Below are 18,395 nucleotides of genomic sequence, written 5' to 3'. Positions count from 1 at the left end.
GCAACTAGAGTCTGCAGGTTCCATCTAGAGAAACTGCCCTGGGCGGCCGAGGGCCACCCTCCTTCAGACTGATGCAGAGAAGCCAGGATTCCAGCTTGCTTGCTTTCTTTCTTTCTTTCTTTCTTTCTTTCTTTCTTTCTTTCTTTCTTTCTTTCTTTCTTTCTTTTTTTGTGATGAAGCCTTGCTCTGTCACTCAGGCTGGAGTGCAGTGGTGCGATCGCGGCTCACTGCAACCTCCACCTCCTGGGTTTAAGCAATTCTCCTGCCTCAGCCTCCAGAGTAGCTGGGATTACAGGTGCACACCACCACACCTGGCTAATTTTTGCATTTTTAGTAGAGACAGAGTTTCACCATGTTGGTCAGGCTGGTCTCGAACTCCTGACCTTGTGATTCACCCACTTCGGCCTCCCAAAGTGTTAGAATTACAGGCGTGAGCCACTGTGCCCAGCCCCCAGAATTCCAGATTTCTATGGGAAGCCCCCTGATTTTTAACTGTTGGCAACTTATTGAAGTGTTCAATAAACTGTCTTCAGGCCAACACAGTGAGAGTGAAAGAAAGAAATTCTGTGACGTAAGTCTGGCTTCATCAGTATTGGGTAACTGGGTATTTGGTAGATCTGTCTTCCCACTGGAGTGGGAGACTGTTGAAGGCAAGAACCTCTCTGGGTAGTCTTTGCATTCCAGGTTTAGCACCAACCCAGCGCACAGATACTGAAGGAAGAAGGGAAGAAACGCGGGAAACAGCCAGAAGGATGAAAGAAAGGGAAAAAAGGGCACGCCAGGCAACGCGTTTAATCATTTACGAAAAGGACAAGTGAAAACCTTTTTCCATCTTGTTTGCAACTTACAGGTATTGTGTTTTTGTTTTCTCGTTTGTTTGTTTTAGAGACAGAGTCCCACTCTGTCACCTGGTCCCGAGTGCAGTGGCACTATCTAGGCTCACTGCGGCCTTCGCCTGCAGGGTTCAAGCAATTTTCGTGCCTCAGCCTCTCGAGTCACTGGGACTACGGGCACCCACCACCACGCCCGGCTAGTTTTTGTATTTTTTGTAAAGATGGGTTTTCCCCATGCTGCTCAGGCTGGTCTTGAACTCCTGGCCTCAAGTGATCCACCCACCTTGGCTTCCCAAAGTCCTGGGATTACAGGTATGACCCACTGCAACCAGCCTTTGTTCAAAAATGAGGGGGTAGGGGGTTGTTTTTGTTTTTATTTTTGTTTTAGAGACAAGGTCTCACTTTGTTGCCCAGGCTGGAGGGCAGTGGTGCAACGACAGCTCACTGTAGCTTCAAACTCCTGGGCTCAAGTGATCCTTTCACCTCAGCGCCCGAAGTCCTGGGATCACAGGCGCTTGCCACCTTGCCTATCTAATTGTTTTATTTTTTGTAGAGAGGAGGTCTCACTGTGTTGATCAGGCTGGTCTCAATGAAGTCCTGGCCTCATGTGGTACTGCTGCCTTGGCCTCCCAAAGTGCTGGGATTACAGGCGTGAGTCACCGTACCTGGCCTGCAACTTGGGTGTATCTTAATTTTGACCGCACAGTATAGATGTCCTATGGATACTGTAAAAATGCCTGCTAGGGAAATGGCAGTTTCCATATCCAGGCACTAAAGATGAGCCAGTGAAACAAAGGATACAGTGATGTTTAAACAGAACTAGGATTTCAAAGAATTCTTCCCCTCTTTTGCAATTACTACTCAGCTAGTAGATAACCAGGTTCAGAGTAAATAAGTTTGTGTTTTGACCAAATTCACCTATTCACTGTTTACTAATGATACTAACAACTCCAAACATCCAGGAAAATGTGGAGGCCTCTATTATCTCTGTCATCATAATAATAATGTGGTCCTCTATTATCTCCACAGTAAATTCTTCCTGCAAACCTGGGAGGTCAGAATGATCACAACCCTCATAGTTTTACAGATAAGGGATCCAAGATTCAGAGAGGGAAAGTAACTTGCCCAAGGCCACCCAGCTGGAAGGAGGTGGGGCAGGATTCCATCCAGATTTTGTGCTGTTGGAAATGCAGTGTTCTCTCCTGTAAATCAGCGTTAACCCCAATTTCAGGCATCCACCTACACAATTGTTCCCAAGAACAATCATTATGATTGTTGGCTTTATCCCAGTATCAACAGTGCTATTATTTAATTAATGTTTAACATAAAATAAGTTCTCATTTTAACACTAAAAATAATTTGTAAAGTGAAATTTATGTCACAGTATTACTTATCAACCTTAGCTGGGTTAACTCTGAAAATGTGTAGAGTGAAAGCAACACTGTGTTATTTCCAGCTTGATGCTGTGGTCTCCTGAAGGTTGAAACCTGGTGCTTTGTCCCCAGGGACATTGGCGATCATTATCGTGGTGTTAAAGTTGTACTAAGACAGTCTCCTGGCCGGGCGCGGTGGCTTACGACTGTAATCCCAACACTTTGGGAGGCCGAGGTGGATGGATCACCTGAGGTCAGGAGTTCGCGACCAGCCTGGCTAGTATGGTGAAACCCCATCTCTACTAAAAATATAAAACATTAGCCAGGCGTGGTGGCAGGTGCCTGTAATCCCAGCTACGTGGGAGGCAGAGGCAGGAGAATCACTTGAACCTGGGAGGTGGAGGTTGCAGTGAGCCAACATCACGCCATTGCACTCCAGCCTAGGCAACAAGAGTGAAACTCCATCTCAAAACAAAATAAAACAAAACACCAAACACAGTCTCCTGAGTAAAGTGGAAGGATTAACAGACATCATTGAAAATGAAATCACTTCGTTGTCACGTACTTAGATGTTACTTCATACCCTGTCCAGAGACTCTCCAAAATCATTTCTCTGGGAAAAGCTGGTGCCACCACTTGGGCACAGCTTTCTTGTGCTGCCCAAAAGGCCCTGAGAGTTTTTAGCAGTGTAATTTTCATAAGCCTCTTTCAACTGTCCACACCAACAGCGTTAGCATTAATTGTGTCATTAGCAATGATCCATCTGGTTTCCTCCTAGTCTTCCCATCTGCTGAGACAAAGACTTCCCTCCTTTCTCGAATGGGAGACCTGCAACGGGGAACAGAAGAAATTGTGTTCCTTGCATTTTATATCCACGATCCCATGTAATTCTCCTCAACCCCGAAATAGGGATTAGTGGCCCCCATTTTCTGATGTGGAGAATGAAGTCCCACTCAGAGAAGTGGGAGGACTTGTCCCAAGACAAGCTGGACACAGGATAACATTTGGTTTCCAACCTACCCAGTCTGACTCCTATGATCCTTCCATCCAACTGCAAACCTCAGTCAGCCTGGTGGTAGACAGGAACAAGAAGCTGAATTTTTCATTCACTCCTTTTTATCATAGAACAACTATAGAACCAGAGCAGACTTGGAATGCAACTAAACCCCCTCCTTTTGCTAGTGAGGGGGATGAGGAACCCACAGAGCAGGAATATCTTTTCAAAGTCACCCAGCAAGAGAGTGACAGGTAGAGATCAGAACTCTTCCTTCTTGGTAGTGGGGGTGGGTGGGAGTGGGTGGGGGGTGTGTCTAGGTCTTTACCCTTCACTTTCCCACCTTCCCCACAAAGACTTGCAAATTCACTGGCAAAAGTCATAAGCTGTGGAAAGGTGGCAAACAGAAAAAGTCCCAGTTTTATCAAGCTATAATACATATGGGGTATTCAATTTATAGATCGTATTATCATGATGAGGAACGCTTAACTATATTTAAAGTTTGTGGATCTCATAAAATCGTGAAGATATTACAATGCCTTTTGCAAAAAATTCCACCCATAGCTCTAATTTCTTTTTCCTCTCTAAACAGTGGTGACTATTCTATCTTGGGGTTGGAGGGTGGGTAGAGGATAAGGGAATGACATCTTAACAAATACACAATTAAAAAGAGAAATTATACATATCTTGATTTTTCATGTCTGAGAATCAAACCTTTCAATAAATGAAAATAATGATGCCATCTACCAACAGGCTTGTGAGAAGTAAATGAATTGGTGCCTGTTGTGTGCCTAGAACAGTGCATGACACATAGTAAGTGCTCAAAAAGCATCAACCGCTATTATTAGGGAGATGAGCAACTTAAAACTATCAGTTTAATATTTTCCTAAATACACTTGGGTCTCTTTTTTTCCATTGTAGAAACACACCTTCATGTAGAAAGATCAAGATATTACTAAAGCAAATCGGCAAAGATAACAGTGTGATGTCAAGTTTCTCTGGCTGATTTTATTATTATTATTTTGAGATGGAGTTTCACTCTTGTTGCCAGGCTGGAGTGCAATGGTGCGATCTTGGTTAACTGCAACCTCCACCTCCCAGGTTCAAGTGATTCTCCTGCCTCAGCCTCCCGAGTAGCTGGGATTACAGGAATCTGCCACCACGCCCAGCTAATTTTTGGTATTTTTAGTAGAGATGGGTTTTCACCATGTTGTCCAGGCTGGTCTTGAACTCCTAACCTCAGGTCATCCACCCGCCTCGGTTTCCCAAAGTGCTGGGATTACAGGCATGAGCCACTGCTCCTGGCCTGTCTCTGGCTTTTAGCCAGGGATAAGGGAAATTCAATCTGAGGGATGATGAAGAGAAATCAGTTAGGGGTCTGGAGTCAGATTCACCTGGGGTCACATGCTGACTGAAACACTTCGATGCTACAAAACCTTGGGCAAGCACAACCTCCCCAACTCTTCCCATTTGTGAAATGAGTAACTATAGGGAAATGTGACAATTAATTGCAAGTCTAATGACTTTCTGGGTCTGGGGTGGAATGAACGCTCAGTTTTCCCAGTGGACAGGTTAAAATTCTGCCCCTGCCCTGCAAGAATCCAATCCAGCATTAGTTACAATTCTGAGAGCAGCCCTCATAATTCACAGTTCATTCTGGAGTCACTGGGGAAGGCAACCTTTCAGTGAGTCACCCCTGCAGTCTCCACCACCACCTGGATTTATTCATTTATTCAACAAATATTTATTGAGTCCCTCACCATGCCAAAGACTCTTCTGGGCACTGGACACAGTGCTGTGAATGCATGACAAATCCTGGGGGCCCCCAAATCGGGTCTTCATGGATCCAGGCCCCAAAAGACATGGTTTCCACATCAGTGGGGCCCTGTAAGTCTCAGAGCATTTCCTGGCCAAACCTAAGCAATGTGATGCATTCTCCTACCTAACTCCCTCTGTGACCTCTGGCAAGTGGCCTCCCCTTTCAGACCTACATTTCACCTCCACGGTGAAATGGGGTGATAGACAGGAAGGGGTGGAGGCAGAAAGGTAGGAGGGAGAGGGGATTCACACTCCTAGTAACAAGTGAGGTTTTGGATGTGAAAGCATTGCAATGAGTAAAGCTAAATGCACAGTTTTCTGATTACCAAGGCAAGGGCTCTTCCTGCCAATGATGACCAGTAGCTCCCTCCGAAGGCTGGCACAAGCCTGGGGCCCAGCTCCAACACCCCAACTGCTCGCCCAAAAATGACTAACAACACTTAGAATAATTGCTTCTAATTGTCTTTATCCTCCAAATAAAGCAAACCCTGCTTATTCCCCACCAGGCAACTGGGAGAAGGGGGTGGAGCAACTGGACGAGATTATCTGCCTTAATTAAAAAATATAATTATGCCTATTAAGTAACCCCTCAAAGTTCCTTTTCCCATCTTCCCCATGTGTAGTCTGCTGCATTTTGAAGCTGAAACAACTTGGAGGCCACCAAGTAAGATAGACTTGGGATTTCTGTTGAATTATTTGGGAATCCATAATCCAGGGTACCCTTTGCCATAATCTAGAGTGGCGGGGCTGAGAGCAATTTGTGTGTGTGTCCGTGCTAGTGACTGAGTCCATCCTAGACTCAACAGCCCATCTGTCAAGTTGGAAGAAAATGGAAATAGTAGATACTTCATTGCTGTGAGCAATTCCAGATGCCTCCCCTCTCACATTTACAGCAACCTCTGCTGCAGGCAAAATACATAAATTTTAGAATCAGCCAAATCCTGATTTGCATCTTTGCCTGGTATTTTCTAGTTGTGAAAAAACCGTATCAAGCCTTAAGCTTCAGTTCTTTCTTCCTTCAGGAATAGGGCCCGTACACCACAGGGTTGCTTAAGGAATAAGTGGGAGAGAGCTGACGGTTATTCAACCTTGATTAAAACCTCACCTATGCTCAGCCCTGTATGGGTGGTTATTCTGGTTTTACAGATGGGTAAACTGAAAGGGGTGGGGGAGGGCAGAAATTTGTGAATGGCAGGGCGAGATCCCCTAGGTGTTCTCCTGGATGACCGGGCTGGTTCCCTAGGGCTGCAGCCACCAGCTTCCTGGAACCACCTCTTCCAGGGAGTCCTTTGGGTCTTTCTCTGCAGACAAATCAGCCTCGGCCCTGTTCGTGGGAACTTTCCTCCAATCAGGCCGGGATTGGGAAGAGGCCAGTGAGCTGTACCCAGGGATTGGAAGACAGGAGATACTCCCTGCTGTTTGTCTAAACCTAAAGTTTCTTCTTCCCTTAATCTCCACCTCTTACTAGATAGATCTGCCAATCTGCTTCCTTCCCAAAAGGTAGGTAGTTATTCTCATTTTACAGAAGAAAAAAAAATGACGATCCAGAAAGTTCCATGCCTCAAATCATTCAATGAGTTCCATGCCTCGAATCATCCAGTATTGGATCATTCGATTTCAAATGTGCACGATGCCCAGGAAGATCTATTGGAAAGGGAGGTAAAAAGTAACATCGATAATGACTTAAGAAATGAGAATAATATCCCACATTTACTAAATACTAGGCACTCTCTCATGTTACAGATGCAGAATCTGCAGTGCAGAAAAGTGAAGTGATTTATCCAGTCTCACAGGAAATACATGGTTCAACCTTACTTGAAGCCAGTTCAGCTCTAGGAGATCCGAGGCAGAGCTGTCTCCTGGGTCAGCGCCTGCTTCCAGCACACTCAGCGCTACTCGGTATTTTGTAAGGCTTGTCACCTAGTTCTCACCAGCAACCCCGTGGACTGGGCATTAGCATGCCTATTTTCTCAAAGGGGAAACCAAGACCCAGCAAGGTGACGGCGGAAAACGGTGAGAAGTAGGGTCTGGATTTGAATATAGAACTACAGAAGGCCGACCCACAGCTCCTCCTCTCACACCTGCTGCCTCCAGAACTAGATGTCCCCAAGAACTCGCCATCCCCTCTCCAGGCTGTAGGACCTGCAAGGAGATGCAGCTTCTTTTACCTCTACCTCCCCCGCCCCCATCCTTGTGATGGTCTTTTTCCAGTGGCACCGTGTTGAATTAGGTTTTACCACGGCTGAAGTCAGGCCAACCTCTCCCCTCTCTGCGCCTGGACGACTTCATCTGTGGAATGGGGAGAAAGCTCAGGCTTTAGGGCGCCTTCAGTAATCTGCATCGTGCTTTTGGCAAAGGATCCTTCTCTCCAGCCCCTGCTCAAACCCGGGTTCGGTCCCGACTCCGGACCTTAGGGGGCGGGAACAGGAGGACAGGAAAGAACCAGCTTGGGCTTGCAGAGCTTCGCAAGCAAGATGTTTGTACCCCCAAAACCTCTAGCTGTGACCCTGAATATCTGTCTACCCGACTTCCTGGGCTGTGTAACTCGGAAAGTGATCTCTCTAGACACCAGAGGACCGAACCTTCCCCATTCCCACTCCGCAACACACCAGTAAGAAAAATGAGCTCAGAGAGGGGTAGCCTTTTGCCCGAAGTCACACAGCCAATGTCTTGGGGGGAGGGTGAGCGGTGTTGTGGAATTCCTGGCGGATGTTGGCGCCCGCGGGTCTGCCCGCTTCTGATACCCGGGCTCGGTAGAATAGGCCGCTAACGAGCTCCCATTAGGAGGAATTGTCACTCCTCTGGGAGCTAGGTTGTCCCATTAGGGCGAATTGTCATTCCTCCTGGAGCGAGGTTGTCCCGGCTCCGCGCAGGCTGAGTGCTGGGGCCGAGAGCAATTAACGCGGCTCCGGCGCGGGCAGCCGCCTCTGCCCCGGGCAGCGGGGGCGGGGCAGGGCGGGGGCGGGGCGCCCGGCGCGGCTGGAGCCGGTCACCCGGCGCAGCCCCTTCCCCCGGAGCCCGCCTTTCATCTCCCCGCGCCTGGCGCCTGCCCGAAGCCCAGGCCCGTCTACAGCCCCCTTCGCTGCCCCTCCCCCGCCCCCTTCTAGCCGCTGGCATCCAGCTTTCGGCCCTCGGGGTTACAAACGCTGCGGTCTGCGCGCAGCGCTCCACAGTTTGCAAGGAGTGTTTTCTCCTTGGGACTCGCGGTGCGCGTACGCGGTTGCTTCGGGAAGGGGCCTGGCTGGTGGAACACGCCCCGGGGAGCGCGGGAAGGTGCAGGGTTGAGGATCTGCGCTCAGAGGCCTCAGCCTCGCGGGGGAGATTCCTGGGTCTCCCACTTCTACCTGCGCGACCTTGGGCAGAGTATTAGCGCTTCCCAGCCTTAGGCATTCATCTGTGAAATGGAGAAAATAATCTGCTAGCAGCGGTTTGTTGGAAGAAACCAATAAGATCCTGGATAGGTCCAGGCACTAAAGCATCCTTCAGAGTTGATGCTTCTTGGTGGCTGAGTTCCGATTGGAACCCCGCTTTTTTGCTAGCAAATATTGCAGCTACGCATACATCCCTGGGAACTAACATTTACTGAGTGCCTTCTACGTGACAAAGCCAGTTCTCCGCTAGATCACTGTCCCCAAACCAGGACACTTCTCAGACCGACCCAAATTCTCAGCCCCGGAGATTTTACAAAGAACCTACCGTAAGGTCTGGGATGCACCTTATCTTTCGATACTTGGCAGGGAGAAAGCATTCGATACATTGTGATTGCTTTTGATATACAATAATGTTTTTAACCTGGACCTCCTATGCCTTCTAGTTACTTTAGGTAGCCTATTGAATTTAATCACCACCAGAGTCATCTCAGGTAAGGATTATTATCTCTTATTTTGGAGATTAAAAAAAATGCTGGCTGGAGGAAGCAATTTAGAGTGCCCAAGGTCACTCCGCCAGGAAAAGGTGAATAAAACGTCCTGAAAACGCAGCCAAAGTTGGATTAAATGCAGACTTGGGGCTTTCCATAAAGGGCTAGCGTTGTGTTGCGGTTCCAGCCCTTTCCCAGCAGAAGTGAGCCCCTTTCCCGATTTGCCTCCACCTCAGCAGAGAGCTGGGGAGGGAACTGGCAAAGACCCCAGGAGCAGGCTGGTTCTCTCTCAGCGTCTTTCCTATTCATGGTCAGAGCTTGGCACTCTGATTTTGAACACCAGTAATTTTTTTTATCTCTGTTCTCCTATTCCTGGCCTTGTAATTTATTTGTCTCTGCCTGGACTTCAGTATTCCAGAGTAGTAAAGGGGACCTGGCTTTTCCTTTCCCAGAGAAGTTCATTAAAATAAAGGAGTTCCAGTGGTACTGATTTTTATTTCGAATTTCTCAAGAATGAGCCTCTGTGCCTTATAGCTGAAAGATATTAGCAAGGAGTTTTCAGGAATAATTATAAAACACTGGCTGCGTTTAGCCTAACTGAAAGTTGAACCCTTTTGTACACCTTGGCAGTTGAGGGCTAAACGAATTTCAGATTTGCTTCCAAAACATATAGCCTGCATCTTGCCTTGTACATCTAGAAGGTGCAGAACTTAATCTGGATTTACCTGTACTGTATTTGAGATGCATATCAAATCAACTATCACCAGGTATGACTCAAGGGGAAAATGCATACATCTCCAGGTAGTTTTCATAGTTTTGTTTTTTTTAAAACTTTTTTGAGCCTCCAGTTGGTTAAGAAGAATTGTGCATATTCTTTATAGTGGGAGAGAAACTCAGAAGTTTTAGAAGACTCTGTTTAGGACTTATTTACTCTTTTACTTTTTCAGGACCCTCTTTAATCCAACTGAATTAACTTGCCTGTGCAGACTCTTTTTATCCTCTAAGATTCAGGTAATACTTTTTTCCAGTTCTCTCGGGCCAGCACAGTTTCACTTCAGGGAAAGGTTTGGGGTGAAGGAAACAGTGCCTCAGAGCGGCACATTGGGAAGGGTACATAAGGGTCTGTAGGTCTAGGGGTCAAGTTTCTAATACTCCTGAACTGGGAGGTAGCCTCCAAGCCTTGGTTATTTAAATGATTAAAAACAATGTCTCTCCCTTCCAATGCTCTAGGGAATGTTTAGCAAGCATCTGCTGTAGGCGAGGTCCTGAACTGGGTGACTTCCTATTTACCTCGTCAGTCGCAGGATAATCGTTCAGATATAGGAAAAGACAGTCGCACCCTGAAAAAAGTCGTTTGAAGCTAACCTTCTAGGCCAGGCATTTTGAGGACCAGCGGAGAGATCCGAGGCCTCTAATCCTCGAAGCTCGCTCTCCCCTTCCCCAGGCTGAGACAGTCATCACTGAGGCTTTGGAAAGGAATTACCGAGGGTATAATTTGGGGTGGGGTGGAGACATCTATGTTTTTATTAAAAAAACCAGGTGCCATGAATAAAAATGTGCTTCCCCAAATGGTATGTAGGCCTGGGGTGTGCAAACTTGGAAGCCGGTATTTCTGAGACTTGCAAACGGGAGGGAGGCACTAGATATTGGCGACTGTTCCTCTCCCCCACCCCCATTACCCTCCGAGGCAAACACTGGCATTCAAACACGCACGACAAACACAGGCTCAAACAAACTCATGAATGCACATTTGCACTGTCTTGAGAAAAAGGTCGGATCCGGATCTCGCTCAGAAAGGAGATTCAGGAGACAAGCACAGAGATTTCAACTTTCTAAAAGTGCGCTGGATTTGCTTTCTAGTGAGAGAGATAGGACAACTGATTTAAATTCTCCACTTGGGAGAAAGGCACTCCTGACCACTTCTCGGGCTCCTTCCGGCCCCTCTTTTCCAGGGGAAAGAGTTATAATAATAATAATAGTGGGCGCTTTTGAGCGCTGGCTAGTGGCGACATACCATTCTAAGAGCATATATTTCTTTTCACAGGGATACTGGCCTGTGAGTTTCAGCATCGACTCTCTGGAACTGTAAAGCCAGTTTTGAAGCATAGTAGGGATTTCATAAATGTTTCTGCAATGCTGTTTGGGGATCTTGAACTTATTCTGGCGGTAGAGGGAGAGTGGATGGGCGCAGGCTCCCTTTTAAAGAAGGGTCAAAAGAGAGAAGAAATGGGACTCGGCGAACTTCCTCTTTAAATAATCGCTCTTAATTAGGTCTCGGGCTTTTCAGTTTCGGCGTGATTATAACCCTTCAGGGATCGCCTAATAACAACTCTGCTGACTGCTCCTGTAATTAACTCCTAATTTATTTCAAACAGGAAAAAAAAAAAAAAAAAAAAAAAAGGAGGGGGGCCAGCCCCTTCGGGAAGAGCCAATCAGGGGCGAGCGTCTCTGGCGTCAGCGCCAGGCCCGGCGCGGATTGGTGGCGCGCGTCTCCCACTTCCCCTCGGAGGAAAGGCTCGGCTCCCAGCGCGCCCCTCCCGTCTCCCCAGCAAAAAAGTTTGAGTCGCCGCTGCCGGGTTGCCAGCGGAGTCGCGCGTCGGGAGCTACGTAGGGCAGAGAAGTCATGGCTTCTCCGTCCAAAGGCAATGACCTGTTTTCACCCGACGAGGAGGGCCCAGCAGTGGTGGCCGGACCAGGCCCGGGGCCTGGGGGCGCCGAGGGGGCCGCGGAGGAGCGCCGCGTCAAGGTCTCCAGCCTGCCATTCAGCGTGGAGGCGCTCATGTCCGACAAGAAGCCGCCCAAGGAGGCGTCCCCGCTGCCGGCCGAAAGCGCCTCGGCCGGGGCCACCCTGCGGCCACTGCTGCTGCCGGGGCACGGCGCTCGGGAAGCGCACAGCCCCGGGCCGCTGGTGAAGCCCTTCGAGACCGCCTCGGTCAAGTCGGAAAACTCAGAAGATGGAGCGGCGTGGATGCAGGAACCCGGCCGATATTCGCCGCCGCCAAGTGAGTGCGCGCCGGGGCCGGGGCAGGAGTGGGAGGTAGCGCGGGGTACTGGAGGGAGCGGGGGGCGGGTGTTCCCGGGCTGGGGGTACCGAGACCCTTCTGCGTGCGCTACACTCCCGGGAAAGCAAGCCCAGGGCCTCTGGACTCCTGGGTGCCCGGGGCGTTCTGCGCGCCCGGCGCGCCGTCCGCATTCAAGACACCCTCTGGGTAATAACCGCGCTGTGTGTGTCTCAGACTCCCTCGACATACAGATTGTTCTTTCAAGAGCGAACCCCAGCTGGGTTGACGGGGTCGCTCGGTGGTCCGTTTCTACAGCCCTCGGCCTTGCGCCCTGGCCACTTGGTTTGTTTTTGTTTCACTGTTCCCGGGGGTCTCTGCCTGGGGAGTGAGGGAGATGGATCCATGTTCAGTGAGCACTTGGATGTGCCAGGAACGAGACAGGTTCAAAACTCAGCCCTGAGAGTTGGGCCCCCATTTTAAAGATGAGCTAACTGGGCTTAGCCGGACACTGAGTAGAAACCATTTTCTTTCGTGAGTCCCGCGGGTGTCGAAGCCGGATCCCACGAAGGGATGGTGGCACCAGAGTCTGGTGCGGGGAGGAAATGTCTCCCTGTGGTCTCCGCAGCCAGCATCTCGCCGGCAAGATTCTGAGCTTCGCCGGGAGCGGGCTGGGGCCAGAAGCGCACGGGCTCTTCTTGGCTCACAGTAATAATTAACCGCATTCCAGCAGGGCTTGAGAGTTTGCAAAGTGATGCTCACTAGCTCACCAGATCCAGATCCTCACTAGAACCCCCAGCTGTAGACACTGGACTTGTGACTACCCTATTTTTCAGACGTGGACGCTGAGGCTTTTAAAGAAGACGGCCTTTGCTTGTCCCAGGTTACCAACAACCACTGATTGGCCGGGGGACCTGTTGCCCACTCCCTGCTCCTCTGTTTGATATGCCCTGACCACTTTTGCGTCCTCTCCCCAGAGAGACTAGGTAGATCGGCACCTGCACCCCACTTGAGAATTGAGGCTGCAGAGAATTCTCCGCTTCAGCATCCATTTTTGGTCCCTGGGTCCTTTTACAATTTGGAGACGTCATCCTTTACAGCCTCTTTTATCTCTTGGCTTTTATGGTTTCTCTACCCCCTAATTTCCCTCCACCCCATCCCCTACCTTTAGGAAAGGTGAGGGTGGGGGCTGTGGAGGGACTTTCTCCAAAGCTGAGAGATCCTTTCACTATTTACATCATTCAGCCCTCAAGACTAGACGCACTGTATTTTGTTAACAAAACAAGGCCATATACCCAGGCGTCAGTGGCTGTCCCCTCTGGCAGTCTCTCTCCACCCTGTTAGAAACTCTGAAAGATTCAAAGGGCGAGGAGATTAAGGGACTCAAAGAATTTAAACTCAAGTTTGGATAGTGCTTTATAGTACTTTTCACCGTATTATCTTATCTCCTCTGTAGGGCAGCAGCCGGCCTCTTAACAGATGAGGACATTTCAGCAAAGTTCAGAGAGGAATCGGCAGTTTGGGCCTGGCCAAAAAAAAAAAAAAAAAAAAAAAAAAAAAAAAGCTTGGGACCATTTAACGATCATCTACCAGGTGGCAGACAGGGCTCTGGGTACTCTTAAAATTTTAGTACTGTGGACCCCATTGAGGGATTAGTGTTACTTACCCACTTTATTGACTGTGAGGTAGAGGCTCAGAAAATTAAAAGACTTAATTTGTTTAACAAATATTGAGTACATAGCCTATGGCTATGCCCAGCCAATGATACAGGCCTTAAATGGAGTGGTGTCCAGAGGTTAGGAATCCTGCCATCCTTTAGGCCTGTGGGTCTGGGAAGGCAATGACCTACTACCCCTCTAAACATCCCTGCCCTGTGCTCAAGCTTCCCTGCTCTGGGTAAGGCAACCTCGGGCCCTGGCTGTGACCTTCCCATGAAAAGAACCAGAAATTCTGAGAAACGAGTTTATAACCTGCACATTCTGCACATGTATCCTGGAACTTAAAGTAAAAAAAAAAAAAAAAACAGAAAACACCATAAAGAATTGTTGGTGCTTTGGGCCTGGAGGTGGCAGCGGGAACCCTGTGGTCGGAGCAGTGGGTCCTGAGAATGCCAGGCGACGGAGCCTGGGGCGAGAGGGAGCTACCCGCCTGGGCCTGATTTTGTTATTTGAAGGAAGTAGGATAAACGCTGTTTTGCCTTATATAATCGCATCCTTCCTCTGGCTGGTTTAAAATTAGGTAGGGGTGGAGGGATGGGGAGTGTTGCATTAGGAGGAAGCCTCATAGCTTCATGGTTTTGATACACATGTGCGATCCCGGTCACCTGGATTTCATAATTCAAATGTAACCCGAAGGAGCAGCTGGATTTACCCTGCCCAGGCGCGTAGTGCTTCAAAACCCCACATAGAGCCAGGAGCAAAAGTATATACACACTAGGAACTTGGTATCTGAGCTGAGACACCTGGGTCCTCCTGAGAGCCAGGCCTAGTTTAGAAAGGGCGAGAATTTTGCAGGTCTCTTGAGAGTCTCTGACAGTGTTGTTAATTTGTAAATTGAGAAGTGGCTCCCCAGCTCTCTAGTAACTTAGGGATTAGCAAATGCAAAAGTATAGACTTTTATGGTAGTTTCTTATGCTTCCCTTTCCCAGATTTCTGTTCTTTGGTTGGTTACAAAGCCTCTTATCTCTTTTTGATTCAGTAAAGCGATGGGTAATAATGCGACACTAGACCAAAGCCATCTCTTGTTGGAAATGGAAGCTGGGTTGGGACTTGTGCTGTGTCACCCTCAAGTATGAAGTGTAAACTCTTTCTTGGGCCACCAAAGTAACTAAACAAGAAATGCAACATTCTCCCATGAATACATTAGAGTTAATACTGTGGCCACATTTGGAAAATTAGCATAGCTCGTAAAAGCCAAATGCAGAAAATTAATTGTTAAGCATTCTGTCACCACAGCTCTATCCTCCTCCACCCGCCCACCCTTGAGGAAGACAAGCCCAAAGTTAGTTGATGCTGTGGAATCACAAGGATGTCCCAGTCTGTGATTTGCTGTAATTGAATCCATTTTAAATGTGGAGTCTGGATGCTGTTGGCATACCTTTATTTTGCTTGTTTTTCCCCCTGACAAACTAATCATTTACACATTTGCCCGAAGCCATAGAATGGGTAGAGGGGATGACTAAGATGTCATCACGTGCTCTCAATTCGGAGGCAGCATGATTTCCCCTGACATTTACATTTATGGGCTAGCTAATTTTTCCTTCGTCTTAGTAAAGTTTATATTACAGAAGCACCCAGCCAAGAACCTTTTCCCACATCCAGATCTGTAAAATGATGTTCAGATTTTATAATCTGTGGACTGGATGCAATGACAGCTGTGTGACTGTTTATTGCGTGGGACTGCCCCCAAATTCAAAGATGCTATTAATTTACCACAGACCTTATCTGCACGATTATCCTTCATAAATATGCTGACACAATCCACTTTTTCTGGTTCAGAGAGGAGACCAAGGGAAACAGCTAACCCGGTTGCTAAAACCTTTTTCATTTTCCTTCCCATATGTGATTGTCTCCACATCCAAGGGAGGCTGGGATAATCATGAGCTTGGTCTCCCATTTTTAAAGACAAGAGAAATTATGCTCAGAAGAGATAGCGTTTCATTTCTCACCGGCCACTTGATTCCCTTGTCTTACATTAAATGTTCTATTTCTATTATCTCTAATGCTGTTTGTTTTCCATATAGAAGGTTCAGTTACACCATTATATTTCCAAAATTTTTGTTACAAGACTCATTTTTAAAAAACGAAGCAACTTAACCATTTATATATGGTCCCCCTCCCCCCAAGAGACACACATAATTTTGACAAAGGTATCTTTTTCAAAGATGAAACAAAGTATGTCTTTCCATACATAGATGTGTGTGTGTGTGTGTGTGTGTGTGTATATGTATATATAGATTTTTTTAAAGCTAAGTGCTTTCAGTTGAGAGGGGAGGGCCGAAAGGAAAAAAACCTAGAGCGATGATGGGGGAGATGGGTTTTTTATTATTATTTTAATGTAACTTTCTTTTGCTAATCCGCTCCCCTCTCTGTTCTCTAGGACATATGAGCCCTACCACCTGCACCCTGAGGAAACACAAGACCAATCGGAAGCCACGCACGCCCTTTACCACATCCCAGCTCCTCGCTCTGGAGCGCAAGTTCCGTCAGAAACAGTACCTCTCCATTGCAGAGCGTGCAGAGTTCTCCAGCTCTCTGAACCTCACAGAGACCCAGGTCAAAATCTGGTTCCAGAACCGAAGGGCCAAGGCGAAAAGACTGCAGGAGGCAGAACTGGAAAAGCTGAAAATGGCTGCAAAACCTATGCTGCCCTCCAGCTTCAGTCTCCCTTTCCCCATCAGCTCGCCCCTGCAGGCAGCGTCCATATATGGAGCATCCTACCCGTTCCATAGACCTGTGCTTCCCATCCCGCCCGTGGGACTCTATGCCACGCCAGTGGGATATGGCATGTACCACCTGTCCTAAGGAAGACCAGATCAATAGACTCCATGATGGATGCTTGTTTCAAAGGGTTTCCTCTCCCTCTCCGAGAAGGCAGTACCAGCCAATACTCCTGCTCTGCTAACCCTGCGTACACCACCCTAAGCGGCTAGGCCGACAGGGCCACACGACGACATAGCTGAGATTTGTTCTGTAGGCGGAGGCACCAAGTCCTATTTTCTTGGTGTAATCTTCCAGATGCCCCCTTCTCCTTTCACAAAGATTGGCTCTGATGGTTTTTATGTATAAATATATATATAATAAAATATAATACATTTTTATACAGCAGACGTAAAAATTCAAATTATTTTAAAAGGCAAAATTTATATACATATGTGCTTTTTTTCTATATATCACTTTCCCAAAAGACACTGTGTAAGTCCATTTGTTGTATTTTCTTAAAGAGGGAGACAGATTATTTGCAAAATGTGCTAAAGTCAATGATTTTTATGGGATTGTTGACTTCTGCTTATGGAAAACAAATATTAGAAATAGACACAATGCACACAGAAAATATTAGATATGGAGAGATTATTCAAAGTGAACGGGACACATCATATTTCTGCATTTTACTTGCATTAAAAGAAACCTCTTTATATACTACATTTGTTCCTATCTCTCCCCCGCCCCCCACCGCCCCACCACACACATATTTTTAAAGTTCTTCCTTTTTTAAGAATATTTTTGTAAGACCAACACCTGGGATGAGAAGAATCCTGAGACTGCCTGGAGGTGAGGTAGAAAATTAGAAATACCTCCTAATTCTTCTCAAGGCTGTTGGTAACTTTATTTCAGATAATTGGGGAGTAAAATGTTAAAACCTGTTGAAAGGAATTGATGGTTTCTGAGAAATACTAGGTACATTCATCCTCACAGATTGCAAAGGTGATTTGGGTGGGGGTATAGTAATTTTCTGCTTAAAAAATGAGTATCTTGTAACCATTACCTATATGCTAAATATTCTTGAACAATTAGTAGATCCAGAAAGAAAAAAAAATATGCTTTCTCTGTGTGTGTACCTGTTGTATGTCCTAAACTTATTAGAAAATTTTATATACTTTTTTACATGTTGCAGGGCAGAAGGTAAAGCCATGTTTTGACTTGGTGAAAATGGGGTTGTCAAACAGCCCATTAAGCTCCCTGGTATTTCACCTTCCTGTCCATCTCTCCCCTCCCTCCAGTATACCTTTATCCCTTTGAAAGGGTGCCTTGTACAATTTTATATATTTTATTGAAGAGTTATCTCTTATTCTGAATTAAATTAAACATTTGTTTTATTGCAGTAAAATTTGTCCAAACTCACAATTATTTTAAGGGGTGCTCTCTGTTCTTAGCTGGGCTTAGCTCGAAAGTGCTACCCACATGAGGGGGGAGCGGGTCTTTTTTAATATTTTAATGTAAATCAACCAAGAGTTGTGGCCAGATTCAGCCATGTTGGGGTGATTGGTGGTGGTGAGGAGTGAACTGAAACTACTGAAATACTTTGAAATGTTTCCTCTGGCAGCTTGTTACTCATGGAAAAGAGGTGGAATTGCTGCGAGGAGTTTTTCAGAAAAAGTACGGTGAAAGATGAGCTTTAAATAAGTGGTGAGGCGGAGATCGGCCAGTATCTAAGTCATTTGTACATGATCAAGGGGAAAATCTTGAACTTGAAATCTCCCAGCTACCAACACATCAAACTTAAAACTGAGGAAAAGGGTCCTTATAGCTATTTGCAAATGGACATGGTAACGAGGTGCATTCGCTGAGCTGGGGGATGGAAGGCCGCTCCCCTTTCAGGAGTGTGTCAAATCGCATTCCGTGTACCATTCCTATCTCCTTCCAAGGAGGTGGACTCCGAGCAAACACTCTTCGGTTTGAAGTGGGAAGGTGGTTCATTCAAGTCCCTTTGCTACCCAGCCTCCCTCTCCCAGTGGAAACAATACAGAACTGCTGTCAGGCTTGGGTTTTGAGGCGTCACGATAAAATAGTGATGGGTGGA

The 18,395-nt window shown here is 47.1% G+C and overlaps 1 protein-coding gene across 1 annotated transcript; it reads left to right on the top strand.

Moving 5' to 3' along the window:
• Positions 1-11,373: 11,373 nt before the first annotated feature.
• Positions 11,374-17,722, top strand: MSX2 (msh homeobox 2). Its single transcript, XM_003273251.3, has 2 exons — positions 11,374-11,879; positions 15,975-17,722. The coding sequence occupies exons 1-2, from the start codon at positions 11,501-11,503 to the stop codon at positions 16,397-16,399; spliced, it is 804 nt and encodes a 267-aa protein (XP_003273299.1). The 5' UTR covers positions 11,374-11,500; the 3' UTR covers positions 16,400-17,722.
• The last annotated feature ends 673 nt before the right edge of the window (positions 17,723-18,395 follow it).

Source organism: Nomascus leucogenys, chromosome 2, assembly GCF_006542625.1.
Source record: "Nomascus leucogenys isolate Asia chromosome 2, Asia_NLE_v1, whole genome shotgun sequence".
NCBI lineage: Eukaryota > Metazoa > Chordata > Mammalia > Primates > Hylobatidae > Nomascus > Nomascus leucogenys.
Note: the sequence above shows the minus strand (reverse complement) of the source record. Positions and strands in the feature narration are given on the sequence as shown.

Excerpts from the sequence above, each read along its gene's own strand:
- MSX2 (XM_003273251.3), top strand. The coding sequence starts at position 11,501 with ATGGCTTCTCCGTCCAAAGGCAATGACCTGTTTTCACCCGACGAGGAG. Across the intron at positions 11,880-15,974 it reads CCGATATTCGCCGCCGCCAA|GACATATGAGCCCTACCACC; the intron begins GTGAGTGCGCGC and ends TCTGTTCTCTAG.